This window comes from Symphalangus syndactylus, chromosome 3, assembly GCF_028878055.3.
Source record: "Symphalangus syndactylus isolate Jambi chromosome 3, NHGRI_mSymSyn1-v2.1_pri, whole genome shotgun sequence".
Taxonomy (NCBI): Eukaryota; Metazoa; Chordata; class Mammalia; order Primates; family Hylobatidae; genus Symphalangus; species Symphalangus syndactylus.
The window spans coordinates 8,328,094-8,346,621 of NC_072425.2; the positions used below are offsets into that span (position 1 = coordinate 8,328,094).

Here is an 18,528-nt window from a genome sequence, read left to right on the forward strand (position 1 = left end):
TGTGTGCCCACCTGCCCTCCTCAGGGCCGCCTGGTGATCCGGGGCAGTGGCCAGGCTTACGTGGCCCTGGGAGCCTGACGCCGAGCACAGCTGAGTCTGGGACAGCTGGTGCCTCCACCTGGGACCTTCGCGGTCAGCGAGGTTCGAGGTGGGAGGGCGGGAGGGCGTTGGGCCTGTCTCTGTTCTCCAGGGAAGCCAGGCAGAGGCGGGTCTGGCAGGAAGGCTGGGGCACCTGCTGAGTGAGGCAGCACCTCCCCACCCCCAGCAAGACAGCCTCCATCAGGCTTGTGGGCCTTGCTCAAGGTCCAGCTGCCACCGCTGCAGCCCCTCGCGGCCCTGCCCCTCCCTCAACCCTGGCTGCCGGCGTAGCCTGTGGCAGTGAGAAGAAGGGTTTAGAGGCTGCCGCTTGGTGCCTGCAGACCTAGGGCTCAGCTTGCCGGTGAGCTCGTGGCAAGAACGGATTTAGGGATTTGGATGCCTGGGTCTCCAGGGAATGTCCCTGGCAGGGGCTGCCTTTGCAGTCACCTCTGCTGCGAGTCCCCAGACCCCAGGCGGCCCTGGAGCAGGTTCAGATGGGCACAGCCCGGGGAGTTACCGCAGAGCTTCTCGTTTCATGATTTCTTAGCTCAGGTGACAGGTTGTCATCTTGCAGAAATAAATGTAGGTGAACAGAAAGGGCGTCGAAGGGAGCAGCCCCGTGCGGGTTTGGTGTGTGCCTCTCCCAGCCGCCTTCTTTGCACAGATGTGGAAGTTCCCAGGTGCTTTGCAGGAATCAGGCTGGTGCTGCATGGCACTTGGCCCCTGCCTTTTGCACCCGCCAGTGAGCAGGGGCCATTCCTCCTGCCAGAGGCCAAGGCCAGGCTGCATTACAAGGGCTGCCCACCCCTCTCCGGGCAGAGCTGGACACTGTAAATCAGCGGTTCTGAGACGGCTATAGGGCCGTGAGCCCGGCTTCCTGAGTGCCAGCTGTAACCCTGTTGGGGGCAGGGACTTGACCTCTCTGTTTTGTAGGTGGTCATGGCAGCTAGGACCACAGTGAGGATTAAATGAGGCCACACGTGGTCACGATGGACCCCACTGTCACCAAGGGGCCTGTCTGTGGGCAGCACAGCCCCTGCCCCCCTCCCGGCCCCTCCTCAGGGGCAGCCCCATGGCGTTTCGTCTTGCCCGGCCGTGCAGATCTCAGGAGGGTCTCATCTGTGTCCGGAAGACAGTGGGGCCTCCCGTCCAGGCGTTCGTTCTGGGCAGGAGGCATTGGTGCACGTCTGCCCAGCACCCACCTGAGTCTCTCCCTGTTGCCCAGATCCTGATCCGGAACCGAGCCACAGACTTGGATGCCCGCATGCATGATGGCACGACTCCGCTGATCCTGGCTGCCCGCCTGGCCGTGGAGGGCATGCTGGAGGACCTCATCAACTCACACGCCGACGTCAACGCTGTAGATGACCTGGGTGAGCCCACGGGGGCAGGGCTGCACTGTCATGGGGCGGGACTGCCACAGGGACGGGTGGGACTGGGTTGCCTCCAGCTGGTCTCCAACCTACCCCATCTGCTGCTTTCACGCAGGCAAGTCCGCCCTGCACTGGGCCGCCGCCGTGAACAATGTGGATGCCGCAGTTGTGCTCCTGAAGAACGGGGCTAACAAAGACATGCAGAACAACAAGGTGAGCGCGAGGCTGGGACGCAAGGGGAGACGTGAGGGCTGCATCCACGGGGAAGTGCGGGCCAAACCCACGGAGCACAGGGACACGAGGGCCTGACCCACAGAGTCTTGAGGGTCGCTGGGCCCGCATGCAGGCCCCACCTGCATGGTGCTGGGCACCTCGTTAATGTTCTTGCCCTCCTTCAGCCCCTGTTTACGGAGCCCTTCCAAGTGCAGGTCCAGCTGTCAGGACACGGTGGCTCGCCCCACAGACCCGGCCCTACCCTCCTGGGCGGGAGTCATGGTGGGGCACACAGCCTGGCGTGCCGCTGCTCTATCACCGTCACCTGGACCTCACCTTCTGTCCCCAGCTGTCACCGGGCGGGGGTGGGGATGGGAATGTGGTGACGCAGGTGGTGCAGATTGAGCCAGAACACGCGTGGCGGCAGCTCCCTGCGGGGTGGGGCCTCTGGGTGTATTCACCAAGGCCAAGGACCTCGAGGCTTGGAGGAAGAAGTCCCAGGACTGTATCCAAGGGGAGCCGCCCCCAGCCCTCATCCTGACCCTGCAGCTCCCAGGCAAGCTGCTGACCTCAACAGCTGCTGTTGGGTTCCCCTGGGTGCTCAGGGCACAGGTGCAGACACCTCCACCTCCCTGCCGCCAGAACCTCCACCGCCGCCCCCAACTCCTGCTGCCCCCTTGGCATGTCAGGCTAAGGCGTCTCTCCCTCCTGGGTGAGGGCACACAGCGGGCCTGGGCACCGGGGCATGTTGGCCCAGGCGTTCCCCAGTCCGTGGCGGCATGGCCCCACAGAGACTGGGCCCCAGAGGGCATCAAGGCCTGGGAAGCCCCTTCCCACTCCCACACAGCAGCCTCACCCAGACCTGTGACGTGTCCACCACACAAAGGAGACCCCAGGAAGGAGCTTGGTGGCCACCAGGGTGGCTTGGTGGCCGTCCAGATGACGAGCTCCCTCCCTGGTGCCCTCGCCAGTGCCTCTGAACCGCTCTAGGAATTTGCTTTTGTGCCTTATTCGGGGCAGGGAAGAGGGCCTGCAGTTGGTTAGATTTTCAGTGGGGTCTGTGACCCCCCATAGAGGTGGAGCTCTGCTGATCTAGGGTAGAGGACTGCACAGACCCCCCGCTGGGTGGGTTTCGGAAGATGTGTCAAAGCCTTAACATTTAACAAGAGTCACGCTAGGTGCTTGCAGGACGCTGGGGCGGGGTCCTGAGGAGCAGCCCGCCTCCCTCCACCCCACGGAGGAGGTTGTACTGCTGCTTCCTCTCGTGATGGAGCCTTGGGGAGGGTCCCCACGCCTGTCCTGGCCCCCCTTACCGGTCCCCGCCCTCATCCCCCAGGAGGAGACGCCCCTGTTTCTGGCCGCCCGGGAGGGCAGCTACGAGACTGCCAAGGTGCTGCTGGACCACTTTGCCAACCGGGACATCACGGATCATATGGACCGCCTGCCGCGGGACATCGCGCAGGAGCGTATGCACCACGACATCGTGAGACTGCTGGACGAATACAACCTGGTGCGCAGCCCGCAGCTGCACGGAGCCCCGCTGGGGGGCACGCCCACCCTGTCGCCCCCGCTCTGCTCGCCCAACGGCTACCTGGGCAGCCTCAAGCCCGGCGTGCAGGGCAAGAAGGTTCGCAAGCCCAGCAGCAAAGGCCTGGCCTGTGGAAGCAAGGAGGCCAAGGACCTCAAGGCGCGGAGGAAGAAGGCCCAGGACGGCAAGGGCTGCCTGCTGGACAGTTCCGGCATGCTCTCGCCCGTGGACTCCCTGGAGTCACCCCACGGCTACCTGTCAGACGTGGCCTCGCCGCCACTGCTGCCCTCCCCGTTTCAGCAGTCTCCGTCCGTGCCCCTTAACCACCTGCCTGGTATGCCCGACACCCACCTGGGCATCGGGCACCTGAACGTGGCGGCCAAGCCCGAGATGGCGGCGCTGGGTGGGGGCGGCCGGCTGGCCTTCGAGACCGGCCCCCCTCGTCTCTCCCACCTGCCCGTGGCCTCTGGCACCAGCACCGTCCTGGGCTCCAGCAGCGGAGGGGCCGTGAATTTCACCGTGGGCGGGTCCACCAGTTTGAATGGTCAATGCGAGTGGCTGTCCCGGCTGCAGAGCGGCATGGTGCCGAACCAATACAACCCTCTGCGGGGGAGCGTGGCACCAGGCCCCCTGAGCACGCAGGCCCCCTCCCTGCAGCACGGCATGGTGGGCCCGCTGCACAGTAGCCTTGCTGCCAGCGCCCTGTCCCAAATGATGAGCTACCAGGGCCTGCCCAGCACCCGGCTGGCCACCCAGCCTCACCTGGTGCAGACCCAGCAGGTGCAGCCACAAAACTTACAGATGCAGCAGCAGAACCTGCAGCCACCAAACATCCAGCAGCAGCAAAGCCTGCAGCCACCACCACCACCACCACAGCCACACCTTGGCGTGAGCTCAGCAGCCAGTAGCCACCTGGGCCGGAGCTTCCTGGGTGGAGACCCGAGCCAGGCAGACGTGCAGCCACTGGGCCCCAGCAGCCTGGCGGTGCACACTATTCTGCCCCAGGAGAGCCCCGCCCTGCCCACATCGCTGCCATCCTCACTGGTCCCGCCTGTGACCGCAGCCCAGTTCCTGACGCCCCCCTCGCAGCACAGCTACTCCTCCTCGCCTGTGGACAACACCCCCAGCCACCAGCTACAGGTGCCTGAGCACCCCTTCCTCACCCCGTCCCCCGAGTCCCCTGACCAGTGGTCCAGCTCGTCCCCGCATTCCAACGTCTCCGACTGGTCCGAGGGCGTCTCCAGCCCTCCCACCAGCATGCAGTCCCAGATCGCCCGCATTCCGGAGGCCTTCAAGTAAACGGCGCGCCCCACAAGACCCCGGCTTCCTTTCCCAAGCCCTGCGGGCGTCTGTGTGCGCTCTGTGGATGCCAGGGTGGACCAGAGGAGCCTTTTTTAAAACACATGTTTTTATACAAAATAAGAACAAGGATTTTAATTTTTTTTAGTATTTATTTATGTACTTTTATTTTACACAGAAACACTGCCTTTTTATTTATATGTACTGTTTTATCTGGCTCCAGGTAGAAACTTTTATCTATTCTAAGAAAACAAGCAAGTTCTGAGAGCCAGGATTTTCCTACCTAGGATGAAAAGATTCTTCTGTGTTTATAAAATATAAACAAAGATTCATGATTTATAAATGCCATTTATTTATTGATTCCTTTTCTCAAAATCCAAAAAGAAGTGATATTGGAGAAGGGAAGTTGAACGAGCATAGTCCAAAAAGCTCCTGGGGCGTCCAGGCCGCGCCCCTTCCCCGACGCCCACCCAACGCCAAGCCAGCCCGGCCGCTCCACCAGCATCACCTGCCTGTTAGGAGAAGCTGCATCCAGAGGCAAATGGAGGCAAAGCCGGCACACCTTCGGGACGCGGATTAATTTGCATCTAAAATAGGAAACTTAAGTAAAAGCATATGGGTTAGATGTTGCGATGTGTTTTTAAATGGTTTTTTGCAAGCATGCTTGTGAAAATGTGTTCTTGGAGTGTGTATGCCAAGAGTGCACCCATGGTACCAATCATGAATCTTTGTTTCAGGTTCAGTATTACGTAGCTGTTCGTTGGTTATACAAGTTCTTGGTCCCTCCAGAACCACCCCGGCCCCCTGCCCATTCTTGAAACGTAGGCATCGTGCATGTCAAACATGAGATGTGTGGACTGTGGCACTTGCCTGGGTCACACACGGAGGCATCCTACTCTTTTCTGGGGAAAGACACTGTCTGGGCTGACCCTGGTGGCGGCCCCAGCATCTCAGCCTGCACAGCGTCCCCCAGGTTCCGAAGAAGATGCACCAGCAACACAGCCTGGGCCCCAGCTCGCAGGGCCCGACTCCCCGTGGGCTCCTGTGTTTTGTAGACTTGCCAGAGCTGGGCACATCGAGCTGTGCAACGCCGCAGGCTGCGTCCTTTGGTCCCGTCCCCGCAGCCCTGGCAGGGGGCACGTGGTTGGGCAGGGGCTGGAGGGAGGCGGGGGCTGCCCTTGGGCCACCCCTCCTAGTTTGGGAGGAGCAGATTCTTGCAGTACCAAGTATAGCCTATGGCAGAAAAAATGTCTGTAAATATGTTTTTAAAGGTGGATTTTGTTTAAAAAATCTTAATGAGTCTGTTTGTGTCATGCTGATAAGGGACGTCAGACTCGGCTCAGCTCGGGGAGCCTTAGCCGCCCATGCACTGGGGATGCTCCGCTGCCGTGCTGCCTGCACTCCTCAGGGCAGCCTCCCCTGGCTGTACGGGGGCTGCGTGGTGCCATCCCCAGGGGGGCGTGACCAGATGCATACCAAGATGTTGATTTTTACTGTGTTTTATAAAATAGAGTGTAGTTTACAGAAAAAAAAAACTTAAAAAAAGTGATCTACATGAGGAACTGTAGATGATGTATTTTTTTCATCTTTTTTGTTAACTGATTTGCAATAAAAATGATACTGATGGTGATCTGGCTTCCACGCCCCTCTGCTCTGGCCTTTGGCTCCCTTTCTGGGAGGGAGGGAGGGCTGCTGTGCTCTGAGGGAGCCAGGAGTCGAGGGCCCCTTCTGCTGGGAGAGTGACGGTGAGGCTGCCCAGTCCCGGCCCACGGGGGTGCAGGGACCATGCTGCCTCCAGGGGCTCCATGGTGTCTGCAGCCTGCCTGGTCCAGGCCCTCTGTAGGGAGATGGACACACAGCAGCAAGGGGGTTGCAGCCCTATGGGAGGTGGGGCTCGTGCCTGGGGTGACACGGCTCTCAGGACACCCGTGCGTGAGTCTGGCCCTCCTGGCAGCTCGGGGCTCTTCCCCTCTCAGCCTCGGAGGGATGAAGGTCCCACCCAGCCATCCTGGGGACAGCCCCTCAGGGAGCTCTGCAGCAGGCAGGGGGCTGCATAGGGAGGGCCTTGAGGCAGTGGCATGACCCCTCTATGGGCTGGAGACCACAGGGAGGACTCTGGCCCCTATAGGAGGGCAAAGGGAGCTGTCAAAGCCTCTGAGCAGGGCAGCATGGGGCGTGGCAGAGCCTGGAAAGCGTGATCCTAAGGGACTGGCTGAGCGAGGCAGAGGCGGCCTGGTCCTGGGGCCCTGCCCCTGAGTAGAGCTGCCAGCCTTGCACAAGGGTGGGCCCCTTCTCTCCCCACTACCTGGACCTCTGCCCAGCCCCAGACCTCCAGGGCATGCCAGTGGCTTCAAACCAGAGCGGTGGGGAGTCTGAGGTCCCTCTTTGGATTGCAAAGCACTGCCTGCCCTGGGTCCAGCCTCTCCAAGGAGGGATGTGAGCCCAAGGCCTCCACTATGGCTGGGGATGGCATCTGCCAGCCACTGCTGGGCACCAGGACCAGGAGGGGCCACCGTGGAACTGCAGCAAGTGGCCTGATTCTTGTCTTCAAAGGGGGTGACCCAGCCGGAGTCCTGCCCATAAAACTCCCAGCACCCTGAAATTCCACTTCTGGGGGTCCGCCCGAAAGAAGTGAAAACGGACTCAAATGCACGTGGCCACTCGCTGTCCCGGCATCACTCAGTACAGCCACAGACGGCATGAGTGTCCACTGCCAACGACGGGTCAGCAAAACCATCTGCTGTGACGGTGAACCTTAGTGTCAGCTTGGCCGGGCCATTTCGCCAAACGGAGTGTGTCTCCGAGTGTTCTGATGAGGTTGGCATTTGCATCCACAGCCCGGGTAAGGCGGGCCGCCCTCCCCAGTGTGGGTGGGCCCCGTGCAGTCCGCTGAGGCCCGGGGAGAACAATAGGCCGAGTGCGAGGGGTCCTCCCACCCGACCGCTTGCACTGGACATTGGTCTTTTCCTGCCTTCAGACTTGGACTGAAAACGTGGGCTCTTCCTGGGCCTGGAGCCCACCAGCCTTCGGACTCGCAATGCCTTCAGGCCTCCTGCCAGCAACTGCAGACCCTGGGACCTGCAGGCCTCAAGGTCGTGTGGCCAATTCCCTGCAATAATCTCTCCAGCGGCACGTCTTATGGGCTCCATTTCCCGGAAGAACCCTGACGAATGCGCACAAGGGTATATGATTCTACCGTAGAAAAGGAGGCGCTGACACCCACCATACAGACAAGCCTTGGAAGCGCCGTGCTCAGTGAAGGGTGACAGCCGCAAAGGGCTGCACGTGCAATGACTCCATTTCTATGGGGTGCCTGTGGTCACCGAACCCATAGAGACAAAGTAGATTGATGGTTCCCAGAGCCGGGGGGAGGAGGAAAGGGGAGTGGCTGCTAAACGGCCCGGGGTTTTTTGTTTTTTATACTTTAAGTTTTAGTTTATTGTGGCACTATTCACAATAGCAAAGACTTGGAACCAACCCAAATGTCCAACAATGATAGACTAGATTAAGAAATGTGGCACATATATACCATGGAATACTATGCAGCCATAAAAAAGGATGAGTTCATGTCCTTTGTAGGGACATGGGTGAAGACAGCCTGGGGTTTTACTTTGGAGTTACGAAAATGTTCTGGACCCAGGGAGAGGTGGTGCGTGCACAGCCCTTCAAATGCACTAAATGCCAATAACTTGGACACTTTTTTTTTTGAGACAGAGTCTCGCTCTGTCACCCAGGCTGGAATGTGGTGGCGTGATCTCGGCTCACTGCAACCTCCGCCTCTGTGTTCAAGTGATTCTCCTGCCTCAGCCTCCAAAGTAACTGGGATTACAGGCCCCTAACACCACACTCGGCTAATTTTTTTGTATTTTTAGTAGAGATTGGGTTGCACCACATTGGCCAGGCTGGTTTCAAACTCCTGATCTCAAGTGATCCACCCGCCTCGGCCTCTTAAAGTGCTGAGGTTACAGGCGTGAGCCACTGCGCCTGGCCTAATTTATACACTTTAAAGTGGTTGATTTTAGGTTCTGTGAATCTCACCTCAATATGTTATTTTTTTTTTTATTAAAAAAAGTTTTTGAGACAGGGTCTTGCTCTGTCACCCAGGCTGGAGTGCAGTGGTGCAATCACAGCTTATTGCAGCCTCAACCTCCTGGGCTCAGGTGATCCTCCCACGTTGGCCTCTCTAGCAGCTAGGATTACAGGTGCACACCACCTCACCCACCCAATGTTTTTGTTATTTTTGCAGAGATGGGGTCTCACTTTGTTGCCCAGGTGGGTCCCAAACTCCTGAGCTCGTGCAGCCCTCTCCTCACCTTGGCCTCCCAGAGTGCTGGGATTACAGGTGTGGGCCACTGTGCCTGGCCACGTATGCAACCTTAAATATTTCAGTAGCCACATTAAAAACGTAAAAAGAAACAGGCAAAGTTTATGTTAATACTATAGCTTAGTTAATCCAATATATCAAAAATATTATTTCAACACAACATAAAAAGTGAATGAGTTTTTTTGTTGTTGTTTTTTGTTTTTTGAGACGGAGGCTCCCTCGGTCACCCAGGCTGGAGTGCAGTGGCGCGATCTCGGCTCACTGCAACCTCCGCCTCCCGGGTTCAAGTGATTCTCCTGCCTCAGCCTCCCGAGTATCTGGGATTATAGGCACCTGCCACCACGCCCAGCTAATTTTTGTATTTTTAGTAGAGACGGGGTTTCACCATGTTGGCCAGGCTGGTCTTGATCTCTTGACCTGATGATCGGCCCACCTTGGCCTCCCAAAGTGCTGGGATTATAAGCGTGAGCCACCGCACCCGGCCGTGAATGAGATGTTTTATATTCTTTTTTTTGTTTGTTTTTGGTACTGTGTCTTTGAAACCCAGGGTGTACAGTACACTCACAGCACCCTGGATTGGGCCTGGCCACACTTTAAAAGGTGCTCAATATCTCCAGGAGGCTCATGTGCAGATTCCGACTCTTCAGCAGGATGCCAAGGGGGCTCCAGACAGCTCCACCCAGCGCAGGAAAACACCAAGTGTATCGTCAGCCTGGTGACTCACTCCACGCCGCTGCCGGCGTGAACCCCAAGTGTGGCGCTGCGTCCCTCTGGCTAGAGCAAAGGAGGGTCCCGAGAGCCCGGAGGCACCACCTCATGAGGGCCCACAAATCAGGCCCCCGGCAGGCAGGGCTGCCTCCATCCAAGAGGGAAGCACGGTGCTGTGGCCCCCGTCCAAGAGGGAAGCATGGTGCCGTAGCCCCTGGGCTGCCCCAGGGATTGACAGGCCTGTGCTGCCTTCATCCTAAAAGTCTCACTTGCAAAGGGTGTCCGTGGGGCTTGACTGCGTGCTCAGCGGCAGAGCTGATTTCGTTCTGTGTGGCTCCTTATCTCATCGTGGACCCAAATCCGCGAACCACACCTGAGGAGCTCTGCTGGAGGGGAGGCAGACAAGGGGGAGCGTCACTTGGCTGTTTCCCGCGGTGAGCATCCACCAGCAGCGGTTCCCGGTGGGATGCCGACGTATTCGTCTGCAAAAGTAAAAGTGTTTCAAAACGAAACCTAAATGGTGTGGTCCAGCTTGGTCCCAGTGCATTGAAAGTGCTGGCGTTGGCCGGGCGTGGTGGTTCACGCCTGTAATCCCAGCACTTTGGGAGGCCGAGGGGGGCGGATCACAGGGTCAGGAGATCGAGACCATCCTGTCTAACACGGTGAAACCCCGTCTCTACTAAAAAATACAAAAAATTAGCCAGGGGTGGTGGCGGGCGCCTGTAGTCCCAGCTACTCGGGAGGCTGAGGCAGGAGAATGGCGTGAACCTGGGAGGCGGAGCTTGCAGTGAGCAGAGATCGCACCACTGCACTCCAGCCTGGGCAACAGAGCAAGACTCTGTCTCACAAAAAAAAAAAGTGCTGGCGTTAGTGGAGGTCTCTCAGAGGGGGCGTTGCAGGGCCTCCCACGTTACTCAGGCTTTGCAGATGAAGACGCAGGGTCAGTGAGCGAGCAAGCTTTGGGAAAGGCTGTTCTTCAATCTGCATCTTGAATGTGGCTGGGTGGCACCTCACTCGCCTGCCCCGACGTGACTCCCGATCTGGCTGCTTTGTGTCTTTGCTTTCCACCTGGCGGCTGCTGTCCTGGCTGTTGCTGCACCTTAGTGTCCTCATGGGTCAAGTGGGGACCTGGGTGCTGGCCCTGGGCCTGTGATGGTGAGCTGCTGGTGCACGCTGGGCACGTGGTGAGGGCTCAGAAAGGGAACAGCTCTTGTTATCGTTACGAGGTTTTCAGTCACATTCTTTGTTCTCCACCTGTATGCCGTGTTGGCACAGTTAAGCCTGGTGGCCCCTTCGGCAGGTGACCTAACCGTCTACATTTTAAGATGGACAAGCCTAGGCTCATGGAGGTTGCAGGACTGAGCTGCGAAGCTTTATTCATGCCCAACACGACAGGCGCCGGGTGCCCAGGGCCTCAGAGGTGGGTTTAAGGTGTTCTTCACACAACCTTGAACTTGTGGCCCATCCCGGAACCTCACAGCACAGGACACACTCTCAGTGTTCGTTAGGAATCTATAATTTTCTGCGGAGTCATGCGTGATATTTGCTGTGACTTTTGGAATATCTTCCACTCTATTGCACGGGAGTTTCTGGTGAAAATGTGCCTGGGTCCACACAAACGTGCGTGTTCTACCATAGCCTTTGCCATTCTGTTTGGCATTTCTCTATTTAATAAAACGAACCTTAGAAAAGTTATTAACTATGGCCAAGCGTGGTGGCTCACACCTGTCATCCCAGCACTTCCGGAGGCGGAGGCGAGCAGATCACCTGCGGTCAGGAGTTCGAGACCAGCCTGACCAACATGGTGAAACCCCCTCTCCACTAAAAATACAAAAATTGGCTGGGTACCATGGTGGGCACCTAGAATCTCAGCTACTTGGGAGGCTGAGGCAGGAGAATTGCTTGAATTCGGAAGGAGGAGGTTGCAGTGAGCTGAGATTGCACCACTGCACTCCAGCCTGGGGGATACAGTGAGACTCGGTCTAAAAAACCAAGGTGTATAACTTTACTTTTTTTTTTTTTGTGGAGATGGAATCTTGCTATGTTGCCCAGGCTGGTCTCAAACCCCTAGGTTCGAGCGATCCTCCCACCTTGGCCTCCCAAAATGCTGAGAGGGCAAATGGGAGCCACCTCACCCGGTAAGCGTGCAACTGTTACTTTGGCCGACTCGGAGGCGGCTCTCTGCCTCCCCCTGGTGGCACTGCTCTGCCAGCACCCCACAGGTCCTCCTGAGTGACCACACGGTGGGTGAGCTCCATGCTTTCCAAATGGCCCTCACCCCACGCCCAGGGCCATCCCCTGCGACAGTGCTATTATCCCTTTTTACACATGAGGAAGCTGGGGCTCAAAGAGGTTAGGCGACTTAGCCAAGTTCACCCATTCACTGAGCCAGGGTTATGTGATTCCCGGTCCGTGTCAAACCACGAGAAGTCACCTGCCCTCAGAGGAGCAGGAAGGCCTGTAGAGTTGATGCCATCCCGCCTGGTGACTTTTCAGACAGGGAGACGGCTGCTCAGAGGGGAGAAGGGGGTTGTTGGGCCACTTTGCCAGGAGTCAATACCGTGGCCAGCCTGGCATCAGATACTTTGCCAAGAGTTAATGCCACAACCGGCCTGGCATCGAATACTGGAGCTCTTCCCAACTCCACCCGGGCCCTTTTCTCTTCCCTGTCCACAGTCCCCAGGCCACCAAGTCCATGCCCATCACTTAAATCACCACTCAACGCTCAGGACTGTCTCCTGCCTGCCGTGTGCAAACCCCGTGCTGTGCTTGGGTTGTGCCCTCTGGGACTCTCCCGGGTTCTTGGGGACTCTCCTGCGTTCAGCGCCTCTTTCTCCTAGGCCACCCAAGGCTGCCTCCTGGGCCCTGGCTCTCCCTAGTCCCTAGCTCTAACCCTAACCTGGACAGCCTTTGGGGCCCAAACTGGTTGCATCGCTTCTGGCTGAAAAGCCTCTGGAAGCTTCCCACACTTCCAGACATCACCTGCAAGTCTCTTAGCAAGGTCTACAGAGTCCACACCAGCCTATGCCCACCGGCCCCTCACCCCGCAGAAGCCTCATGTGGACTGTTCACTTCAGCCAGAAATGCTCCTTCTCCTCCTGCCTGTCCCCAGCAGACACTGCACGGTGCCCTCCGTATGGGCACATCTGTGGCCAGCCAGCATCCATGTTCCCCCGGGGCAGAGTCTGGGCCTGTCTGTCTCATGGCCACAGCCCAGCTCCTAGCAGTGCCTGGGGTACAGCAGGGGCTCAGCAGACATCTGTGCATGGTTTGGGGATAGAGGACTCGTGGGCTTACTAAGGCCCTGCTGCAGCTCAAGGACACCCAGCAGTTCCTCCTGTGGCCCTGGGGGCCTGCAGTCCCACGTTACTGTGACATCGACATCAGCCTTGAGCTTTCTGCTTCATCCCTAGTGCTTTTTAGCACCTTGCATGGTAAGTACTCGGCTCAATGATTCCAGAAAAATGTTCTCTGAGACCTGCTATGTGCCCAACATGCTTGAAGATGCTGGAGATGAGGAACATGACGCTCCTGCAGTAACGAGGCTGCTGGCAGTGCCGTCAATGTGCCCCGTGCCTCCGGGGAGGCCTGGGGTGGAGGATCCGCTTGCCACCCGGTAGGGTCAGGTCCAGGGAGTCCTTGCAGGAAGCCGGGAAAGGGCAAGGCTGTCACCTCCTTTTACAGGGGAGGAGGCAGAGGCTTGGAAAGGCCAGGTAGCTTGCCCAAGGCTGAACACCTGGGTGGTAGCTGAGGGTCTCTGGCTTCTGGAAGCTTGCAGCACAGCTGGACACACAGTAGTTAGCCCACCATTGCTGGAGCCATGTTACCTGTGCTCTGCTAGCCAGGTGGGCGCCCAAAAGGAGATGCCTTTGCCTGTGCTGGGAGGAGGCGCTGTGGGACCCATTCCCCAGCAGCCTAGAGCAAGGGCACATCTGCCAGGGCGGGGATGCACCTTCGGCCCCATGTCAACCCTGGGAATGCCTAGACGGTGGACAGTGCTGTCTTGCTGCACACCCCTGGCGAGCACACTGGGCTGGACGAGCACTCCAGGTTAGGGTGGGGCTCAGAGGTAAGGAGAACACGGGAAGGGGCTGGCAGCGTGTGAGCATCGGTTTGCGGACCCTATGCTGTGTGCTTGGCAGGCCTTGTACATGGAAGCGAGTGGGCCTGAGGCTCCCTCCACGCTGCCCACCATGGCCCTGGGGGTCCGGCCTTCCCCTCACAGAGGTGACTTCCTCTCCTCTATGAGGGTAAGAAGAGGAAGCCTGGCCTACCCTCTGGCCAGCCTGGTGGCATGCTGACAGGGAACCCCTGCAGGGGCCTGATGAACAAATGCCACAGAACAAACTCTACAGACCCTGCCTCCAGATCTGCTTCCTCTCCCCTGATTCCAGCTTCCTGGCCCTGTTCCCTCCTCCTCCAGGAAGCGCTCCGTGTCAGTTCTTTCCACCTTGGAGGACTTTATATGTTTTTTTGCCTAGACCACCCAGCCAACCCTGTCTCCCAGAGACTGCCCCTTCCTCTCTCCAGGCCAAGCCTCCAGCTTCAGTGTCCAGGACTAAGGGTCTGTGTCAGGGGCTGAGGGCAGTGTCCGGCGGGGAACAGGCCTGCCCAGTAAACCTTCACAAGCACCCAGACATACTCGCCACTGCTGTTTTACACCAGGTAGGAAAGAGGAGCAGAAGCTCACGGTGAGGGGCCATCCTGTGTTCACTGAGACTGCTGCTCTGCTGGGGGCTCCTGGAGGACTGCCACTGGCCTGCCAGTTGTCAGCAAAGAGCCAGGTCCACGAGTCAGCCTCCAGCATTTCAGGCCCCATCATAGGAGGCTATAAGTGCAGGCTAGGGGTGCTGAGTGCCTGCCTTCCAGACCAGCACTGTCCAGTGGAAATATAACACCAGCCCATATGGAGTTTTACATTTCCCAGCAGCTATGTCAAAAACAAAAGAAACAGGTGAAATAAAATTTAACAGTATTTTGTTTAATCTGATACATCCAAGATACTGTCATTTTAATATGCAATAAAAAATGATCGATTCGATATTTGCATCCTTCACAACCCACCATGTAGTTTACACTTAGAGCCCAGCTCAGTCTCACAGCAAGCACTAGCAGCCCCCGTGCTGGACAGCACAGCTAAAGGGAGGAGCTGACCTGGCGGGGGTACCAAGGACACGCTGTGACCAAGGCTGTGATGACACAAAGGCAGCGGGTTTCCTGGACGTACACAAGCCTGTCCTGTGTGCTCTGCATAATGCGGTACAGCAGGGTCACAGAGCTTTGCACCAGGTGCTGATTCCAGTCCACCTAGCGGGGTTCAGGGAAGTGGTGACATTTGTGTTCAGCCTCCAAGTGTGAGCAGGGGCAGAGACTGGGAGAATGGAGAAACCAGCGGATGCTGCAGGCAAAAGCAACAAAGCCCCACCAGGAATAGTGATGGCCACTATGGGGGGGACACCTCCCAGCACTGGGTGGAGGCCTCTGCTGGCTCACAGCCAGTCACCTGATGTCCCCATTCGCCCCTGCCATGCTTGTTGTCCTGGCAACCCCATTTCAGCCCTGAAACGTTTAGGTGCTCATCTTGCTCTATCTTAGAGATGAAGACCTGATGCTCAGAGGCTAACGAAGTTGAAAAAGGGCACACAGCGTCTCAGGGGCAGGCTGGGCCTTCAACGGAAGGGTCTATGGCGCAGAGGCTGGATGGGCTCGGGTGTAGGGTGCAGGAACCCTCTACTCCACACCAGGCTACAAACTGCTGAGAGCTGTCTCCGTGCACTCAGAATTAGGGAGAAGAGGGGGAAGAAAGACAGCCGGGCCCCCTGCAGGTGATGTGGTGATTCACACCCCTAGGAGTCAACAGAAGCTGCTTTCTAACATCCCTGCCCTGGGGTCCAGAGACCTTGCATTTTATGCCTAGGGCAGGGTTGGTTTCTGCAGCTATGGTCTCTCCCATAGCTTAGTGCCCACCCGGGTGGGACCACAGGGTTTCGGAGGACCCTAAAGGGTTGAGCCCTGGGCTCCTGGCTCTTGGGTTCTTTGAACTCGCGAGCGGCAAGAGGCGAGCCCCACGCCTGAGAGGCAGCATCCACCTCTGCATCCCCCTCTTTGGGAAGGGCAAACAATGACACCTCCCTCCGCGGAGGGTGCAGAGCGCCTCGACCACTGGGAAGAAGCAGATGGGGGCAGCGGGGCTGGGGCTGGGCCCTACCACATGCTCCCTAACTCTGTTCAAACAGGTCAGGAATCTGACTTCTGAAAGGCAAATGTTAGCTGAGCAGAGCGGCCCTGGTGCCACGTCAGCCGGACTGAAGCTCTCCCTGCAACGCCTGGGGCTCTGCTGGCGTGGCACGGGTACCACCCCCTCCCTCACCAGCCTCCGGCCCAGCTGGGGACAAGGGTGGCTCCCACCCAGGGAGGACCTCAGCCGCTGCTGGGAGCTCAGCCTCCCGTGATGCCATCGGGCGGGCACCCCCACCACGGCGCCTGCCCTCTGGAAGGAGCAGCAGAGGAAGGCCGCGGCTCTTCCCTGTCCTCGCCAGGCAGGTGTGCAGGTGAGTGGGCCCGGCATGGCTGGCCGCTTCCCCACCCGCTCAGCCTCCCTCGGCTCCTCCGGAAAATGAGGGCACAGATGATAGTGTCCACCTGTTCCCTGCGATCTTCCGCGGGAGGATGTGGATGCTGCCTGGCCTGGCCGTGGCAGGGGCAGGAGCGCCTACCCGCCTCACCCCGCCGCTGGGTCGCTCTGGCCGCCCGAGCGCCCGGGCCCACTCGCCACCGACGTGCACTCCGCCAGGGCTGGGACCCCAGCGCCCCTGTGGGGCTGGCGGCCGAGGGGACGAACTGAGTAGGCCGCGCCTCCCCGGGAGGACAGCGGGGCCGGGGCCAGGGTGGGCCTGGGAGGGCCCGGCGCAGCAAAGGCGCAGGGCGGCGCTCGAGGACGAGGAGCCCGCGCGTCCCCCTTGCGAGTCGGCGGAGACCGGGCTCCGCGCAGTGGCCAGGCCGCTCCTCCCTGCCCGGGCCACTGTGCAGAGCGAAAGGACAGTAGAGTATGCGTCGGGGAAACCCCAGGACGCTGGACAGGGACCGACGGCAGCCATCGACCAACTTCCGGCGCCGCTCGGGGTCCGCGGCCACGCCGTAGCCAGGCAACCGGCGTGCAGGCGCAGGCGGCTCTCCGCGGCCCGCAGCTCCGGCCGCTCCCGGCGCATGCGCGGCCGCCGCCACCGCCTGCCCTCCAGCCTCCCAGCCCAACGGAAGAATGCGAGGAGCGCGCCCGCGTCAGGGGCCCCGCGCTTCTCATCTGGGCGGAGTAGCTGTCCTCGGTGCGTGAGCCTGCTGGCATCGGTCCTGCAGACTGATTTCCCGCTTGTGGCCTTGGTTGAAGAATCTCATCTCTTCTCACATCCTAAAACGAAAAAAGACGGGGAGAAAGAGCCAGCGTAACCAGGGCGACGTCCTGGGGCGGCCCCGGCGCTTCTGGCCGGGCAGATGGCGAGGGGCGGGGCCAAGCGGTGAGGCGGTGGGCGGACGCCGGCGGGGGGCGGGGCCACGGGCCGGGAAGGACGGTCGAGGGGCGGGGCCAAAGGGGCGGGAACGACAGGATGAGGCGGAGAAAGACGGACGACGGGCGGGGCTGAGGGAGCGGGACGAAAGAATGAGGGGAGGAACGACGGAAGAGGGGCGGGGCCAAGGGGGGCGGGAACGACAGGATAAGGCGTGGAAAGACGGGCGGGGGGCGGGACGAAAGAATGAGGCGGGGAAGAACGGACGCCGGCGAGGGGCGGGGCCGAGGGATGTGCCGTGAAGGGCTGAAAGAGAACGCGTCTGGGCCGACGAGCCGAGGGGCGGGGCCAGGGGCGGGGCGCGCGCTGATGTCGTAAGCCGGACACGTCGGCGGCGCTGCGGCCGCGGAGACCGGAGCCGGATGTGCCAAGATGGCCGCGGCGGCTGAGGTGTCTGCGCTCGTCGTCAGCGCCGGGTGGGCTTTCGCCCGCGGCTCCTGAGGGATCGATCGGTCTCAGCCGCGCGGGTGAGGGGGCGAGCGCGGGAGGAGGAAGGCGGAGGCCGGCTGGCGGAGCCAGGCCGTGGAGGCCGGGGCGCGGAGGAGAGGAGGCGGCTGGGCCCAGCCCCGAGCGGGCGGCGCATCTCGGGTCCCGCCGGGGCCGGTCGAGGGGACAGACGTCCGGGCCCGCGGGCCAGAGCGGGAGGCCGGACGCGGCGCGGGCCGCCGTGGGACTCGAGGGACTGACGTGCACCCGGCTGGGCTGCGGTGACGCCGGTTCCCGGGGCGGGAGGCTGGACCCCCAGGCACCCCTCGTGAGACTCTTAACTTTTCAAATGAGCGTGTCTTGTCCTCACCGGCTGGAAGGCTTCTTTAGCGATGCTGGTGAAGAGACACATTTACATTTGAACCAAAGAGCAGTTGTTTGTAATTTCTTGATAGGGCGATCAGGGTGTTGCAACAGAGGCCGAGGGTTGGAGGAGTGTGTGATCCGGCTCGCCCCTTTGTGATGGAAGTGTTACAGTAGAGCCTTCAGAGACCTCAGAGCCATTTAAAGTCAGCTTTTGCCGCTTAAGAACACTTTTAAATGGCTTGTAAGTTGGGTGTGGATTGTATATTAAGATTTTGTTTTACATATATGATGCCGATGTTAACGAAAGAAGTATTTCCCATCCCCCATGTGGCAATACGAAGCAAACAGAACCGCAGACAGTTCTTCCTAGAAGTGATAATTTTGCAAGTTTCAGCACAATGCAGCCTCCCTGCGTTTTTTCCCCATCCCCTTTCTTAGGGTTCCGGTGCTGGTATCTTGTAGACAAGAGGCAAAATAGCGTGTTTTTCTTGTTCCTTGTTCCTCGTTTACTCTTAATAGTGGTTACTACAGTGAGTCTCAAAATCCTACCGAAAGTTTTCTTTGAGGCAGTGGGCACTTTCTTTTTCTTTTTCTTTTTTTGCCAAACCCAACAAGAGGTCATGGTAGTGGGTAAATGTTAATGTGATTTCT

At 59.1% G+C, this 18,528-nt stretch overlaps 4 protein-coding genes across 18 annotated transcripts in view; 2 read left to right on the plus strand and 2 right to left on the minus strand.

Moving 5' to 3' along the window:
- The window catches only part of NOTCH1 (notch receptor 1), a 52,009-nt gene extending 45,888 nt beyond the window's left edge, over positions 1-6,121 (plus strand). For both annotated transcript variants that reach the window (XM_055270349.2, XM_063636733.1), the window contains 3 exons: positions 1,304-1,451; positions 1,567-1,664; positions 3,001-6,121. In XM_055270349.2, the coding sequence (XP_055126324.1) occupies positions 1,304-1,451; positions 1,567-1,664; positions 3,001-4,491 (1,737 nt within the window). In that variant the 3' untranslated portion in view covers positions 4,492-6,121. The remainder of the gene's footprint in view (positions 1-1,303; positions 1,452-1,566; positions 1,665-3,000) is intronic.
- An 8,362-nt stretch (positions 6,122-14,483) lies between these two features.
- LOC129478679 (uncharacterized protein FLJ30774-like) lies at positions 14,484-17,054 on the minus strand. Its single transcript, XM_055270359.2, has one exon. The coding sequence runs from the start codon at positions 16,729-16,731 to the stop codon at positions 16,114-16,116; it is 618 nt and encodes a 205-aa protein (XP_055126334.1). The 5' UTR covers positions 16,732-17,054; the 3' UTR covers positions 14,484-16,113.
- On the minus strand, positions 15,480-16,091 carry LOC129478680 (uncharacterized protein C9orf163). The gene has a single exon (XM_055270360.1). The coding sequence runs from the start codon at positions 16,089-16,091 to the stop codon at positions 15,480-15,482; it is 612 nt and encodes a 203-aa protein (XP_055126335.1).
- A 357-nt stretch (positions 17,055-17,411) lies between the features above and the next one.
- The window catches only part of SEC16A (SEC16 homolog A, endoplasmic reticulum export factor), a 42,933-nt gene continuing 41,816 nt past the window's right edge, over positions 17,412-18,528 (plus strand). For 7 of the 14 annotated variants that reach the window (XM_063636734.1, XM_063636737.1, XM_063636739.1 and 4 more), the window contains exon 1: positions 17,441-17,552. The gene's annotated coding sequence lies outside the window, so the exon portion shown is untranslated. Of the gene's footprint in view, positions 17,553-18,528 lie in introns of all 14 variants that reach the window. The other 7 variants (XM_063636740.1, XM_063636742.1, XM_063636743.1 and 4 more) reach the window with 2 other exon arrangements.

Excerpts from the sequence above, each read along its gene's own strand:
- LOC129478680 (XM_055270360.1), bottom strand. The coding sequence starts at position 16,091 with ATGCCGGGCCCACTCACCTGCACACCTGCCTGGCGAGGACAGGGAAGA.
- LOC129478679 (XM_055270359.2), bottom strand. The coding sequence starts at position 16,731 with ATGCGCCGGGAGCGGCCGGAGCTGCGGGCCGCGGAGAGCCGCCTGCGC.